Genomic DNA, 17,368 nt, shown 5'->3' with positions numbered 1-17,368 from the left:
TTTCCTTGAAATATTACTGATTCCAAACAAGATCAACAAGGCAGGGATAAAACAACAGCATTAGTGCATTACCTTAAAAAAATAAGTAAAGTCAAGGAATTTATATATATATATATATATATATATTTATAGTATGATTCACATGCTTACCAAAAGCAAAGCATAAATTTTCTTACAAATAAATCTCCCAATTTTTATTTTAAGGTTAATTTAAGGCTGTCGTTTTCGCCTTTATACAGAGTACTCTAAACTAACAGCAATAACTCGCTCAAAAAAAAAACTAACAGCAATAACTCTCTCTCTCTCTCTCTTCGTTTACCCAAAAAAAAAAAAAGAGAGGAAAAAACTCTCTCTCGCACGAAAAAGCGATGCTTGTGAAATTTGCAGAAACCCCCACCGACGAAAAAGCAATATGATCATAGATCGAATCAGGTCCGTTCATTTGCTTATTCATTCTCAAATTTTCGTTTAATTACTCCACAATTATATCAAAAAATTTCAGAGATTCAGAGATAAAGTTTGACTTTTTCTATGCTCTTCAATTGATGGGGTTAATAATTTTAGCTGAATTCTTTCTGGGGTTTCTCAAAAGTTCATGTTTTTGCATTTAAAATTCGAAAATTTTTAATCGGGGTTCAAGGTTTATGTATCGGGGATTTGAATTTATAATTGTTTTATTGCACATTTAATTTATTCTAGCTGGGAAAGAAAAATGAAAGAAATGTAAAAGTTTTGATCTTTATGTGTTTTGGTTTCTGGGTATTGAAGAAATGAGAAATTCATAGTCTTTTAGACAGTTTTCTATTTGGATGAAGTATCACCTGGTTACTTGGTTATTTGTTTTTAATTTTTAATTTTTGGATTTGGGGACAGGTTTTGGGATTTGATCTTGGAGTGTTTGGCATGGTAGTGAATTTTTGGTGGGTTTTCAATCTAACTTAAAGTGTGTGCCTGACTGGTTTAATTCACTGCCAAATTGTGATTATAAAATGGGGAGAGTTATGCTAATGCCATTCGGATGAAAATTTTGGAGTTGGGTTGTGGTGAAAAGGCTGAATATAGAGTTACTTGTAATGGGTGTGCGCTACATAGCCGTGTCAGCGGCGTCTACGGTGCTCAGCTTTGTCTTTCTTCAATTCTGGACTGAGTTGTCTTTAGATAATCTTAAATCGGATGGACTAATAGCTGAGAATTATATTCATTCGGAGAATGCAAGCCGTGTCATCGAGCTGCTCTCGGGTTCTTATGCTACCATTGGACTGCTGACAAATTTTGTGCTCAATGTATTTGTTTTACTAGTTCTATGTCTAAAGGTAAGTTTGCTATCTTGCTGAGGGACTTTTAAGCAATTATTTCTTTGTGTTGGCCAATGAACTATTTGCATAGTGGACTGTATGCTGAGTTAGGCAATGTATAGATCGCATTTACTGTTGCTGCCATAGGATATGTTATTTATATAAAGCAGGTAGATTTTTTTTTGAGAATATGAATTTTACTTTGCTATAAAGCCACAGTGATTGAGCAATGAGAATGATGCTAAGACATTAAAATACAACATAAGTGGCTGCAGTAGGTGTAATAGACTAATAGTCTGTAAAATCACTGAGTTATGTCCATCTTTTCTGTAAAGCGGGCCAATTTGTATTTACACTGCATGTATTGTTTTAGATGAAAAACCTTCTCTAGGTTTCAGGAAAATTTGTAGATTTTTTTTCTTTGGCGGAGATTATTGTGAGCTGCTCTGGCAAAGATAATTGAGTTTGATGAATTGTATTAAACAATAATGCCATCAGCTTATCCTCTGCTAGCTGGATTATGCAATGGTTAACAACTAATTGGTGTTGGCTCTGCCAGTACTTATAAATGGCATTGGAGAAAAAAAAAAAACATATTGATATTATGAATATTTTTGCTATTTTGTTGTTAGAACTGATTCTTTTAGAGTATCAAAGTCATAGATAGATTGAATACTTGTCTTCTGGAACGTTCACTTGTGTAGAGATTCAAATTCTTACATTCTTTTTCATGTGTATCATTTATCTCCCTTAATTTCATGCTACTTTTCATCACAGAAGTGGGTGAGGGGTCTTTAATGGTTCTTATATCAGATAACCTAGGACTTATGGTTTGTCAATGGTGAATGGTTGTAGACTGAGGTTCAAGCTAGTAAACTACTGGTTGCTGTAATGAAGAAAGAGGCTTCTGGAATATATTAATTAAAAGAACTATACACTAGATTCTCACTAACCTTGGAACAAGGGTCAGTATAGTTATACAACCACTCTGACATATAAGCATCTAAGCACTCATGCTGAAATGTATTAAGTTCTAGCTTAGAGCTAGTTATATGAACTAAAATTTTTTTGAAATTGGATTACAACTAAGCTTTCCATTTCAGAAAGTTAAACACTAAAATTCATCCATACGATTCAGACTATTAGTTATCAAAACATTGTATGGAACTTCAATTTAAGAATAGGACCTCCTACAATGATCGAGTTCCATAGTTATACGGGTAAGATTGAGAATATTTTTGAAAGTTTATATGATTAATTATCAAGTCAACTCAATGAAAATAAGTTGATGATTGAGTGGAATTATTTATTTATTTGTAAGATGTATGGGCTTTTCTTTTGAGTTGACTGAAGAGTGGCATATTAGCAACAAGTTTAACATTGGACATGATACCTATAAAATGATGTTTACGAACTCATCATCAAAGTAATGATGAATTTATGACCAATAACACTGTCTTTGTAATTATGTTATCCTTTTCACTTGCAGACCATATTTTTTGTGGAGTTGTATCCTCCTGAGACTCGGAAATTGTTGGAACGTCTTGTCAATTATGTTATTTATAAGGTAAATTTTTTTTATTTGCAATTAAAAAAAAAAACATATTCTGATCATTCCTACTAGTAGCATGTACCTATTTAAATATGTGAGATATCACTTTTTCTGGAACTTGTTTTTGGGATCCAAATTTCCCCATGAATCTTTATAGGATTATGTATGGGGATATGTGTGGTGGAGCCTATCTGAAGATTTGTGTAAAATATCACACCATAATACATAAAAAATTTATTACAGCGGAAGTGTTAAGAAAAAGTCACATCATGACATTGAAGTTTATATGTAATTCTTAGTTTTTTTCTTCTTGTTTTTCTTTGAGTATTTAATATGTTTTAATTTTATTGAGAATCTACTCTAATGTTGTTGTATGTGTGCATGTTTTAATTAATTAATTATTTCTACATCTGGTAGTGGTGTTAGGCCTGAAAGGGTTTGATCCTGTTGTTTATCTTGGGTAGTGACTGTGGCAACTTTTGGTTTGGTTGGGCTTTGATGAAGGGAGTTTTGATGGTATAGTGGCTGTTTGGCAGAGATGGGTGGTAATGCATCTAGCTACATTTGGCTCTAGTGACAGCATAGATGGCTTCATAATTGACTAAAGTGGTTGTAGCATGAACCAAATGCACATCAACTCCAAAATAATTGATAAAATCAATTTCGACCCTACCACTTAGTTGTTGTCTTCATCACCAGCAAGTCCATGTCACTACCTTCAGCCATGGTAAAAAAAGAGAATGATAAAGGGAAAAAAGGGACAGAAATGATAACAACGTGATGCATTTCCTCACTAGATGCAAGGGAGCTCTTCTCATTTTGTTAAACCCTGAGGCAAATTGATGTGTTTACTCATAATACCTATAACTGAAGAGGAATAGCTTTTCTGATTGGTGAGATTAAAAAGGGGCTGTAAGCTGAGGAAGGTAGGCCTGATCTGTTTGGTTTTGCATTTAGGGTTTGGGTTTAAGATGTGATCTGTTGGGTGTTCCTTCAAGCCATGATGCTAAGTTATTGTTTCATGCATTTTCTGAATTTTACCTTCCATGCAGTAGTGGGTTTTTTATAAGTAAAAAGATTTCTTGAAAAGCACAATACTCTCCATATAGTAGTAGTTTCCAGAATGATGTAGTTAATTGATGTATATGGATAATAAAGTACTTATGGAGAGAAGTATGACTTCATGCACTGATGTTTAATGTTTAGCAATGCAATAAATAATGTGTTGGGACCTAGGTCAAATTTAAAGGCTACTTAACATATTTATATATGTATGTATAAATATATATATCTATGTATTGACTCCTTGATATTATCTTGATTGATTTGCTATATTTATTTATGGCAATGTCCTTTGTGCCATCAATTCTCCAGGAGGATGGGGTGGTGGTTAAGGTCATGAGTTCAAGTCCCATGAGTTAGATGTGTTTCTTACCAATTGTATTGTTTTTTTTTTTCTCCCTGATGTCTATGGTTCAGTAATTGTGTGATGTCTGTTGCTGAATATCAAACAGGGGACGTTTCTACCACTGGTTATTCCACCAACAATATTTCATGCAGGCTTGTGGTCAGTCTGGTTGGCTGTTCTATGTTCTTTAAAGGTAATATTTTATGATGGTTATGCTGATTTTGGATTTAAGATGAAAGAGACTATTTAAATGCATGGTGGTTTATCTGGTTGACTGTTCTTCTGGTTATTGTCCAGATGTTTCAAGCTTTGGCTAGAGATCGACTTGAACGTTTGAACGCATCTCCTTCTGCTACACCTTGGACATATTTTCGTGTATATTCAGTCTTATTGTTGGTCCTCTCTGTTGACTTTTTTTGGTATTGCTTAATTTCTCCTCTCTCTCTCTCTCTCTCTCACACACACACACACACACATGCACACGTGCACTGAAATTGGTTGGATGGTAGTCTTTGTAGGGTGGGGTTTCTGAGGTTCGACAGCCCATGCCTCCCTTTCTCAAAATTTATCTATCCAAAAGCACACCCTTTTTAGATCTAGTTTCAATAAATTTTTCACCTTTTACTGATAAATGTGTTTTAGGAAATGAATTGTATGTGTCTATTATTATTATCTTTATTACAGAATGTGTCAGAATTTGTTGGATATGTGTCAACCTTTTACAGAGACTATCTTAAAAGGCAACACAGTTAGGACTTTATAATTGGGAAGTTATCATCATTTATACATCAAAGAAAGACTATGATTTTTTCTTTTTAAAAAAAGAAAAGAAAAAAAAAAATTCTTTTTTGGTAGAGTGATGAAGCAAGCCCTTATTTTCTATTTTACATAGTTCTTTTGTATAATTTTTCCCTTATTACATGTTTTTAGTTGGCAGTTTTCCTTGTCATATTTTTTGGTCATTTCTTGTGTGCCTTGTTAGAGGATGTTTGGAAGGTTTTAAAAGTTTGAGATGTTAGATGGGAGTAATAAGTAGACAAGTACTTGGGTTCGGCATATATTTACAATTTCTTCAAGTTTCATTTATGCTATTTGTCAGATTCTGGTCTAGCAAAACTTTTAAAAGGTTAAATGTTGGAAATTGGTAATTTTAGCTGTGGCTAGCTGTATATGTCTTAGTTTGCAATTCCATCTAATAGTGACATCTGCAAGGCAATTTTATAAGGGATTTCTTAGAGGTTGCTAGCTAGTTGCAGACTCGTAGGAATTATAGTATTCAATGAGTTTCCAAGAAAGTTCTAGATAGGTGTTTGACCAGCAGGCTACTTAATGTTGGCCGTATGATGTTTTAGTTAGGAGTCATGTTGATTGCTGTAATCATGCATTTTTAGTAAGTTTTCTCTGCAGGTCTATCTATGGGTCTTGATTTGTTACCATATACCTTTTATTTTATTTCAGTTTTGCTAAGATCTTACCATATGCCTTAGGTTTTGTTATAGATGGTCTTTGTATATTAATAGGGTTTTGCGTTGCCAATGTATAGGCCTTTGTTGTGAAACAAAATGGAGACCATGGATGAATTACAGTTAATATTTATGAAGACCTTATCTCTCATTCTTTCCCTCTTGCCTTTTCTATTCTCTCCTTCCCTTTATGTTGTCTTTTTCTTATATATATTTTCTTTGGTTGCTATCAGGATCAGGCTGTGTCTGGTAATATATAGAATGCTGGGTTCATCGATGTTTCTGTTGTTATTCTTTGAGCCTCTCAGCATTGCTTTTGAGACGCTGCAGGTAATGCTATTAGAATACGTCTTGGCAAGTTTTGGATTAGTTGGATCCTGTGATATATCAGAACTCAGGTTGACTAGGTTGTTTCATTCATGAAATATGCTTTGTAGGCCATTTTAGTTCACGGATTTCAGTTGCTTGATATATGGCTCCATTCAGCAGGGAACAGTGCCAATTGCCAAAGGTTCAAATTTTTAGATACATCAGCAGCAGGTAGTTCTTAAGAACTTTTATTAAAAAGTATAGGAAATTTATATGAACACTACATCTGGCATGTTTGTATTTTGTTGTTCTTGTTCATTTATATGGTTGTCTTGCTAAACTAACGTTTTGATTGTAGTCATTTTGTTATTTTTCTTTTCATTCTTTTTCTATTCTTGGAATGCACCATCTGGATCATGAGGTTCAAAAATAGACTTAAACAGATCATTTATTGATAAATATATATATATATATATATAATAAAATTTTCTTTTAGTTTTTTCTGTTTTTGTGCTTCTTCCTCTTGTTCACTCTAAGTTTGTGTATGGTTATTTATTTTTTAAAATGCTCACGCATTTCATGTTTGATTGAAAAAACAGAAGCAAACAATGTAATGAGAGAAGATTATATTGAAAAACCCATACCTAAATTAGTGGGTAATTATTATTATTATTATTATTATTATTATTATTATTTTATTTATTTATTTATTATTTTTTTGGGTGGGGGGGGGGGGTGTTGGGGATGGACTGATGAACCAAACAATATATGTAGTGGGTAATATATATATATATTTAAAAACCTTAAATTTGTGCTGATTGGTAAATGTGAATTTAACACTTTTTTAAGATTGAGGGGGTAATAATGGGAGTTTTTGATTCATGCATCACCTCGTTTTTAGACAGTGAGGTGTATAATGAGAATTATGCACATTAATGAGTGGAATATGTTGTGAATGGAAACACACAATCCTCTCACATGGAATATAGATAGCAATTTTTAAGATGACCTGTAGTGGATGTAAGGTTTTCTGATTAAGGAGTGTGACTGCAGGTTCATTGTGGGAATGGAAGGGCATTCTTATTCGGAATGTGGGGTTTTCCCTAGACATGGCAACATTGTTAATGGCACTTGGTCATTATGTGCATATTTGGTGGCTTCATGGCATGGCATTCCATCTCGTGGATGCAGTCCTTTTTCTAAATATACGTGTAAATATTTGTGTAAATATTTCATTCTACTCTCTGATTTGAATGTTAATATTATTTGGTTATCTGACATTCAATGTCATGTTCAATCTATAATCAATTTAGAATTTCTGATCAGGCCTTGCTAGGTGCTATGTTCAAGCGTATAAAAGGATTCATCAAATTGAGAAAAGCTTTAGGTGCTCTTCATGCTGCTCTTCCTGACGCAACTACTGAAGAGCTACAAGCTTATGATGATGAATGTGCCATCTGTCGGGTATGATTTGGTCTTTTATTGTTTACCTTTTAGTTATTATTCATGCTTCAATGTTGAACTCGGCTAATTACAGGAACCTATGGCCAAGGCTAAAAGGCTGCACTGCAAACATCTTTTTCATCTTGCATGCTTGAGATCTTGGTATGATTCATGCTTTTTCTGATTTTTCACCTTTTGGTTTTGTATATTCAAGCATGTGAGTCATGCTGAAACTTACTCACTAATGCCAGGTTGGATCAAGGTTTGAGTGAGACTTATTCATGTCCCACTTGTCGAAAACCACTTTTTATTGGCAGACCTGAAAATGAAGTTACTCCTCGTACTGGGGAGGTTTTGACTGATGAGCAGCTTGCCCGTCAAATAGGTGCTGGACTTGATCGGCAAAACAATTCTGAACATACCCTACCTACTGGAGTATTCCCCAATCAGACACAGAACCCTATAGAAGGTGGTCCTTGGAGGTTTGTTTCCTAACTTTATGTCATTGTAGTTTCTCTTGCCTGCCTTGAAATAAGAACCTTGCTACCTCTAACCAAAAAAGCATACAAATTGGCTTTGGAGTCCACTTAGATTATGGGAATCTTGTTCTCTTGTTTTCTCAGTAGTGCAGCCTTCTTCAAGCAATATATATGAATAATTGTTGGTGCAGTAAATTAACAAAAAAAATTTCTTTTTTTGGGAAATATTCTCTCCTTTTGCTCCATAGGACTGCAGGACTGGAATCAAGTTGGTTAAATGCTTGGCCAAGCCAGGGTGTTGATGGGGCTGGACCCTCTACTGCAATCAGATCAGTTGGATTAGGGAGAGTTCAGATGATGATGAGGCATCTCGCTTCTGTAGGAGAAACCTATGCACAGACAACCCTTGAAGATTCTGCTTGGAGCCTTTGGCCTATGAATCCCTCTCAGGCTGCCGCAACTGGTGGACCCATCCCTCATGCTGGTGGTGGCAGATACACTGGAGGCACTGGTGGTTTACATATGAGGACTGCCTCACTCCCTGCAAATGATAACATAGCGAACATTCTTGCCATGGCTGAGACAGTACGGGAGGTTTTGCCACACATGCCTGATGACATAATTTTGCAGGTATAATTTGGACACACACAAGCACACACTATTTCTCTATGCTCCCTGAAGTTGGTTGTCTGAGTCAGTCATATCACCTGAGGTATAATATATACATGTATATATAAAAATTTATAATTTGTGAGGTATAGTAGGACCATTTATTTATATAATTTTCTTTAAAAATTGGTCATGTAGATTTGAAATTTTTGTTGTTGTTGTTGTATTGAAGTCCTACATTCTTTCCCTTTTCTTTCTTTGTTATATTTTTGCTTTCCAAAATTTGTCTAATCTGTTTGAGATCCAATGTACCAAATTTTGCAGGACTTGCAGCGAACAAATTCTGTCTCTGTTACCGTTAATAATCTTCTTCAAATGTGAGTATGTAATATGTTTTCTTTTGTTGTAACATACTCTGAGTTCTCAAATGAGGTTCCTGGTCAGTCATACACCTCTTAAGGCTTTGTTGGCACGCACGACTTGTGGTTGCCAAATTGCCTGAATTTTTTTTTTTTGAATTTCTCTTTTCCTCCCTTTTTAATAGTATACATAAGCTTCTTTCTCTGTATATAAAGGCAACTCACTCAAAAAGTTTTATTTGTGTAGGAAGAAAAAAGGTGCAAATATAGTTCTTTTTTTCTCCTCTCAGAAAAATTAAATTGCTATACACAACAAATATGTGGATGGTCCTGCATTGTGTTGCCTTGTTCTTCTCAGAAGTTGCCACTTTTACTAAATTTTCTACTGTGATTTAGTGGCTATATTCTCTCCTAGATGCCATAGTAAATTTCAAAGTAAAATATTTTGCTGCTTTGATCGATTAGGCGTTAGTAAGGGGAAGATAACTCATAAAATGGAGAGCTTGTCACCATTTTTAGGCTGGTTTTTCACCTTATGAAATAAATTTCCATCTAAGCCATGTTGGAAACTGAACTATTTGAGATTTTGCATCATGGACCTATTCTAGATGAGTAATTTTACAGAGGGCATTTTTCACAACCTCTTAAGTGACATTTTGTGATTGGAGCACCACCACTTTCCCAATGGCTCACCTCTTACTCTACTTTTATTATGTACCAATAATAACAGGCCACATTAGTAACTGTGATGAAAAAAAAGTGAAAATTTGCGCATAGGTTTATTGATCCTAGATTGGTTGATCAAACTTGCATTCAGGATCTGTTGAAATTGGGTGATGAATTTGCTGTTTGGGCTAGATATTTGCTCCCTAGGCACATATGCTCCCACTCCACAAGAATATTTTCCAAAAATTGTAATTGTTTTGTGTATGGAGGTCACTATGTATATGTATTATGTCCGCTGGCATGTTTGGGCCAGTGATATTGGATTTCTGTTTATATTTGTTTCAGTGTCGGCCTAGTTGATAAAGGGTCTGTTAGACGTTGCTATAAGTAGAGCTTTTAGGACTGTATCATGTTTATAACAACTAACAAGAGGAGAGATCTATGAGAAAGGAGAGAGCTACCTCTCATTGTATAACTCATTTGTCCAATGAACCTCTAGTGGAAAAAAAAAAATAATAATAAAGAAAAGGATTTATGGGTTATTAGAAAAAAAAAAAAAATCCAACTACTTCTACTACTACTAATGTAATGAGAGGGAATTTTAAAGGAATCAAAATTGAATCCTTCTATTTTCTTGAAATATAGGAGGAGGTGTTTGGTACTGTTGTTTAAATAATAGCTTTTAGTGTTTAAAACCACAACACGTATTTTCACAATACTTTTTAATCTACATGTATTTCCACAACATTTAAACAACGATACTAGAAATCTCTTGCCAAATGGGTATCCAAGTGCATGATTTTTGAACTTTTCTGGACTTTAAAGCATATAGCCTTCTAATTAACACTAAAATATAAGATAAAGCATATTACTTAAATCAAAAACTTTTTTTGATAATCACTTAAGTCAAAAGCTTACTCTTATGGATTTGTAACCAAATTATATTATATTTCTTTTTCAAATTTTTATTTTTTTATTTCCATGTGGAGACTTCTACTTACACATCTATATTTATATAAAATCTAAAAGTTGAGGCGTAATATTTATTATTGCTACGCTTCCACTGAGCCTCATTAGTGTTGCATTTTAGTCCATCTAGTATAGTCTAGTCACTTTGGTCTATTTTTGTCCAATTTTCTTCACTTGGGTCCAATTTAGTCTACTTTAGTCAAATTTGGTTCATTTCTCTTCATTTCAGTCCAATTCTGTTTAGTTCATTCAATCCACTTCAATTTATTTTTGTCCAATGGAGCTTTCCCGTCCTTGTCCTTGTATAGGTTGCCCGTTTCCCTCTAGTTTTCTGCGACTGGTAGGGAGTCCCAACTAACCATCCAAAACACAACCTTTGCATTCCTCACACCCTTCTCAACATACAAACATGGATTCCCTTGAAGGATTATGGACAAAACTGTCGCTATTAGATGAAGAAGAAGTTGGAATAGCATGCCCAAAGAAAACAGAGCCGGAATCCTTCACTCTTGCTGCAAATTTTTTGACAAAAAGAGTAGTCAATGTGGAATCAGTGGCCCGTACGTTCAGGCCACTCTGGAGATCGAAAAAGGATTTCCAAATTAAGGACATGGGCGACAATATCCTATTTTTTAACTTTGAAGATGAATGTGATTTGGGCAGGGTACTTGAACATGAGCCCTGGACTTATGACAAACACCTTGTGGTCTTTGAAAAAGTGACTGCAAATGTGCCTATATCATCACTTGCCTTCCAGTTTACAACATTCTGGATCCAAATACATGATTTACCAGTCCAATGCCTAAACCAGGAAACTCGTGACGCCATTGGAAACTCACTGGGCATAATTCAACTCATGACCGACTCAGAAAGCGAAGGAGGTAAGGGTAACTATTTACGTGTTCGAGTGCGAATTGATATCACTAAACCTTTGAACAGGGTACGCAAGGTATGGCATGAGGGGTCTGTTATTGGGTGCGCAATCTTGAAGTACGAACGCCTCCCAAATTTCTGCTACTGGTGCAGATTGGTATCTCATGATGACAGAGATTGTGAACATTGGTTGAGAAGCAAAGGCTCGTTGAAAAAGAAAGACCAGAACTTTGGGGATTGGATGAGAGCAGAGATCGATATCACTACCAGGAAAACATCCATTACCGTTCCTGGAACCAGACCGCGACATCCAACATACAAAAAACCTCCAACACAAACACCCACCGGCAAACCTACTCAACCACCGACAGCCCAGCCACGTGATCCCCCACCAACCCCGACGACAATCCCAACATCTGTCCCTGTCATGGCAATAAATGAGGCATTGAATGATCATGAATCCGAGGTTGATTGGCAGAAGAATGGAGCAATCAATAACCATAACGGCTGCATTCCTGGCACTGAAACGGCAACTATTGAAAATCCCAGAATCAAAGACAACATTGATGGCAGAGAGAGAGAGTTTAATCCCATACAATCTGAAACCGATACAAAAATTAACCTACAACAAAACATTAAAACCCAACTCACCCTAACCAACATTGGGCCGAGCTCCTTTCATCAGCCCAATAACAACACACAGACCCAAAACCAACCCACCCTTACCTCAATTAGACCGTGCACCAATCCTCAACCCATCAACAACACTCCTAGCCAACCCCAAAATTCCCTTACCACCAGTGGGCCGAGCACTAATCACCAGCCTTCAAACAACATTCAGACCAAACAAAAACCGATGTCAACCAAATCAACGTGGGTCAGAATTCCACGTGATAAACAAAGCAGCCCAACTGATGTGCTCATGACTGAGAGAAAACACAAAAGGAATGATGAATTTGAAGAAGGTAGCCATCCCTCAAAAAAAGTATCAGTGCATTATGAGGAATCCCCAGAAGCTTACTCAACGGTGGTGGCTGCCAGGTAGCACCGCCGACCACAATGAACACCTTAAGTTGGAACTGCCGTGGTTTGGGACGACCATGTGCAGTTCAGGAACTCACCAAGATGGTGAGAAAATACTCTCCCACAATTGTTTTTCTCATGGAAACAAAATCAAAAGATATTTATGTGAAAAAGTTAAGGGCAAAACTACAGTTAGACAATGTCCACATAGTCTCTAGATTCAACACAGGTGGTGGCCTTGCCCTGTTCTGGAGCAGAGACATCAATCTACACGTACTTGATGCAACCCCAACGTACATTGATGCAGTGGTGAACCCAGGAATGGATGACGCCTGGCGGTTTACGAGATTCTACGGAAACCCTGTAACGGCCAACCGGGAACATTCTTGGGCACTACTAAAACATTTAAGCCTCAAAATGGATCTCCCTTGGATTTGTGCGGGGGATTTCAATGAGATTGTCAGAGCAGAAGAGAAGCTGGGGGGTGCTACACGTCGGGAGAGACAAATGATTGATTTTAGGGATGCTATGGATTTTTGTGGATTTTAGGATTTGGGTTTTGTTGGCACCCCGTTCACATGGTGTAACAATCAGTTTGATGGTGCAGTGACTTGGATTAGGTTGGACAGAGGAGTAGCAACCAATCCTTGGATTCAAATGTTCCCATCAACTAGAGTTCATCATATATCTGGTTCGCTCTCGGATCATAGCCCATTGTGGATTTGTACTGATGATGAAAATGCACGTTTTTACAGGAAAAAGAAACCTTTTAGGTTTGAAGCGGTCTGGATGAGAGATGAAGGGTGTGAAGCAGTGATAAAAAATTCTTGGGAGAGCCAAGCAATGGAAAATCCGATGGGCAGAGTGACAAAAAAATTAGAGGCATGCCTGTTATCCCTGCAGAATTGGAGCAAACATTCTTTTGGCAACATTCGCCACACGCTGCAACAAAAGAAAAAATTGCTAATGCAGGCGGAAGCAAATGCCATGAACGGATCCAACAATTCCCATGTGAGAACATTGAGGACTGAGGTGCATGATCTAATGGTCAAGGAGGAGTGCCTATGGTTGCAAAGATCACGGGTGAATTGGTTGAAAGCAGGGGACCTTAACACAGCCTATTTACACAGCCGTGCAAACCAGAGAAATCGAAGAAATTTCATCTCCAAACTGACCCTAGATAGTGGGGAAGTGGTGGAGGATGAGTAGAAGATTGGGGAGGCGTTTGTGCACTACTTCCAATCCATCTTCCAGTCAGCCAACATAGTCGGGTTTGATCCAATCCTCCAGGGGATTGAACCAAAAGTGACAACGCAAATGAATGCCGAACTTAACCAGCCTTTCACAGCCATGGAGGTAGAGCAAGCACTTAAGCAAATGAAACCTATGACAGCCCTTGGTCCGGATGGTATGCCCCCAATTTTTTACAAATCTTATTGTAATACTGTTAGTTCTGATGTTATAGATGCATCCTTATCTGTCTTAAATACGGGAATAATGCCTCCAAACCTAAACCATACTTTCATTACCTTAATCCCCAAAACAAAATCCCCCACAAACCTAAAAGATTACCGCCCCATAAGCCTATGCAATGTCATATACAAAATAATCTCAAAGGCCATAGCAAACCGACTTAAAAAAATCCTCCCTAAACTTGTGTCCGAAACCCAAAGTGCCTTCATGTCAGATCGTCTCATCACCGACAACATTCTTGTGGCCTTTGAAACACTCCACCACCTAAAAAATAAAAGGAAAGGCAAAACAAGGTTCATGGCTCTAAAACTCGACATGAGTAAAGCCTATGATAGAGTTGAATGGGCATTCTTAGATAAAATCATGGAGAGATTGGGTTTTGATGATAAATGGAGGAAGCTAGTGGGTTGTTGCTTTCGATCGGTCTCTTTCTCTGTCATGATTAATGGGGAACCCCATGGATTTTTTCACCCAAGTAGGGGTCTCCGTCAAGGAGACCCCCTATCACCTTACTTGTTTATTTTATGTGCAGAAGGTCTTCACTCTCTAATTCAACAGGCAGCTAATAGTGGAGAACTTAGGGGGGTGTCTCTTTGCAAAGAAGGGCCAAAAATTACCCATTTATTCTTTGCGGATGATAGCTTGCTCTTTTGTAGAGCAACAGATTCAGATTGCCAAAAAGTGTTGAATATCCTCACAGTGTATGAAGAAGCATCTGGTCAGAAAATCAACCGTGACAAAACTCAATTATTTTTCAGCACAAACACACATGAAGACACCAAGAATAGGGTGAAGGTCTTAGTGGGAGTTGAGGAGGTGACTCAATATGAAAAATATTTGGGTATGCCATCATTTGTGGGGAGAGCAAAAAGAGAAACCTTCAGTTACATTAGGGAGAGAGTGTGGCACAAAATCCAAGGCTGGAAAGAAAAACTCCTATCACAAGCAGGTCGGGAGATTTTAATCAACGCAGTCATCCAAGCAATGCCGACCTTCACTATGGGATGTTTCAAACTTCCCAAAAATTTGTGCAAAGACATTGAAGCACTGACTAGAAAGTTTTGGTGGGGGTACTCGGGTGAGGCGAGGAAAAACCATTGGATAGCATGGAAAAAACTTTGCCTACCAAAACTACATGGTGGCTTGGGATTTAGGGAATTGGAAAAATTCAATCTTGCTCTCCTAGGCAAACAGGTTTGGAGACTAATCCATAATACCGATTCCATGTTCTACAAAGTCTTCAAAGCAAGGTTTTTCCCTACATGCTCGGTTCTTGAAAGTGGGGTGAAAACGAATGGATCATATGCTTGACAAGGCATCCTCAAAGCGAGGGAGGTAGTCAAGCAAGGAGCATATTGGCGGATTGGGGATGGCACTAAAGTGCAGATTAGGGGTGATAAGTGGCTGCCTGATAAATCAACAAAACACATAATCTCTCCTCAAAAAAACCTCCCGATGAACGCAAAGGTATGTGCTCTAATTGATGAGGATGGCCCAAGGTGGATTAGAGAACGGGTAACACAAGAATTCTTTCCCCATGAAGCCCAACAAATTCTGGGAATCCCCCTATGCTTAAACCACGCCCAAGATCTTCTTATTTGGGCTGGTACAAAATCAGGGAGGTACACAACAAAGAGTGCATACAAAATGCTATCGTCCAACCAGGTTTCATCCACTCCTAGCCCATCTGATTCATCAGCCAATACCAGCTGTTGGAGAAGAATTTGGTCCATAAATATCCCAAATAAAATCAAGCACTTCCTATGGAGAGCTTGCTGGGAATCACTCCCCATAAAAAAGAATCTGCTAGTCAGGAACGTCACAAGGAATGCCCTCTGTGAGTGGTGCAATGAGGAAGTGGAGGACACGGGTCATGCATTGTGGGGATGCCAAGTCCTCAAGGAGGTTTGGTGGGAAGAAGAAGTCCTCAGAAATCAGCTCTCAATGCGCTTCGTCGACTTCAGGGATCTATGGACTGGTATCTCAAATGTAGACGAACCAAACCTGGCTGAACGGTTTGCTATGGTCACCTGGGGTATTTGGAACAAGAGGAACGCTACAAGAATGCAAGCACCTTCCCTCCCATTTCACCAGCTGTACCAGAACATGCGTGAGAGGTTAACTGAATTCCGGCTAGCATAAGAACATCCTTTTTCCGAGCCTAGGCCCTCAAATACATCGCGTTGGTACCCGCCCCATAACTCACAGCACAAAGTCAATTATGATGGTGCTCTGTTCAAAGAAATTTGGCAGGCAGGAGTTGGAGCGGTAGTTAGAGATGCGGACGGACGGGTCTGTGGTGCTATTTCAGATAGAATGGCGCTATCAGGAACAGTGGAAGAGGTCGAGGTCATCGCATGTAGAACAGCCGTACGTTTCGCGCTTCAGCTTGGACTTGCAGACATGGTGATTGAAGGGGATTCTGAAACCATTACAGCAGCGATCAATTCGGGCTCTCCGTGCTTCAGCTCATATGGTCATATCCTGGATGAAGTGAGAACACTGGCGCTGAACTTTGTATCAGTTTCGTTTGTTCATGTGAAGAGGCAGGGGAATGCCGTAGCAGATAAGTTGGCTAAGGCGTCTAAAACCATACCTTGCCCCCATGTTTGGTCGAATGACATCCCAAGTGATGTGCAACAGCATGTAATCCTTGATAGTACCTTTGATTAATAATAGTTTTTTGACTTGATTCTCCAAAAAAAAAAAATAATGAAAAAATACATCTTTGGATTGAAATTAATTATTTTAAATCCGAATTTATTTAAAAAAAAATATATAGATCTCAAACATATTAGACAATTTGATAGGTTAATGGATCAAAAAATAATAAATGTAGATAATTTAAGATATGATAATTATTGTTGTTGCATATAATTTGAGTATAAATCCGATAGATTTCGAATGTCTTTTGGAAATAGAATGTGTCAGTCAATAGATTAGCATTTTCTCTCCTTTCCCTTTTCATGTTCCAACTTCTAACTTCCAATCACGCAATATGATAAGGAACACGATAACACACTGTAGGCTGTCTGTTATTTTTTATTCAAAACTTTTACATATAAACATTATAATACAATTGGATTAATTATTCATACCAATGTAAGGTTCCAAACTGAATGTGCCAAAAAAATGCAAGTCCAACTATGAAGACAAGGGCACTGAGCAGACCAAGAATGCTGTGCTTTTAAGAAACACACGTACGTTTGAGTATTTCAAGCTCAAAGTTCAAGGTCTTTGCCTTGCCGACCATATCAACAAACATTAATTCTTTAATCTCGGTACTACTTCATTCTTGTTCTAACTTCTAAGTGTGAAATCAGGGGTTGTGTCTTGTTTCAAACCAGAACTAGAAGTAACATATAAATATATGTCTGCATCCTTTTAACCTAACATGCTCAAAGTTACAAAATTCTCAATGTCCAAATTTAGTCAAAGCTCAACATG

At 37.4% G+C, this 17,368-nt stretch overlaps 1 protein-coding gene across 2 annotated transcripts; it reads left to right on the top strand.

Moving 5' to 3' along the window:
- The first annotated feature begins 280 nt into the window (after nt 1-280).
- Nucleotides 281-9,250, top strand: LOC115960163 (E3 ubiquitin protein ligase RIN2). 2 transcript variants are annotated; one of them, XM_031078916.1, is made up of 13 exons: nt 281-432; nt 874-1,313; nt 2,785-2,862; nt 4,362-4,448; nt 4,553-4,674; nt 5,952-6,048; nt 6,156-6,258; nt 7,081-7,250; nt 7,354-7,491; nt 7,565-7,632; nt 7,722-7,952; nt 8,198-8,579; nt 8,883-9,250. In XM_031078916.1, exons 2-13 carry the CDS (start codon nt 1,074-1,076, stop codon nt 8,937-8,939), a joined length of 1,773 nt encoding a protein of 590 aa, XP_030934776.1. In that variant the 5' UTR covers nt 281-432; nt 874-1,073; the 3' UTR covers nt 8,940-9,250. The 2 variants fall into 2 exon arrangements, with proteins under 2 accessions (XP_030934776.1, XP_030934777.1); XM_031078917.1 differs by having other exon boundaries at nt 282-432; nt 7,081-7,238.
- Nucleotides 9,251-17,368: the final 8,118 nt, after the last annotated feature.

Source organism: Quercus lobata, chromosome 9, assembly GCF_001633185.2.
Source record: "Quercus lobata isolate SW786 chromosome 9, ValleyOak3.0 Primary Assembly, whole genome shotgun sequence".
NCBI lineage: Eukaryota > Viridiplantae > Streptophyta > Magnoliopsida > Fagales > Fagaceae > Quercus > Quercus lobata.
Note: the sequence above shows the minus strand (reverse complement) of the source record. Positions and strands in the feature narration are given on the sequence as shown.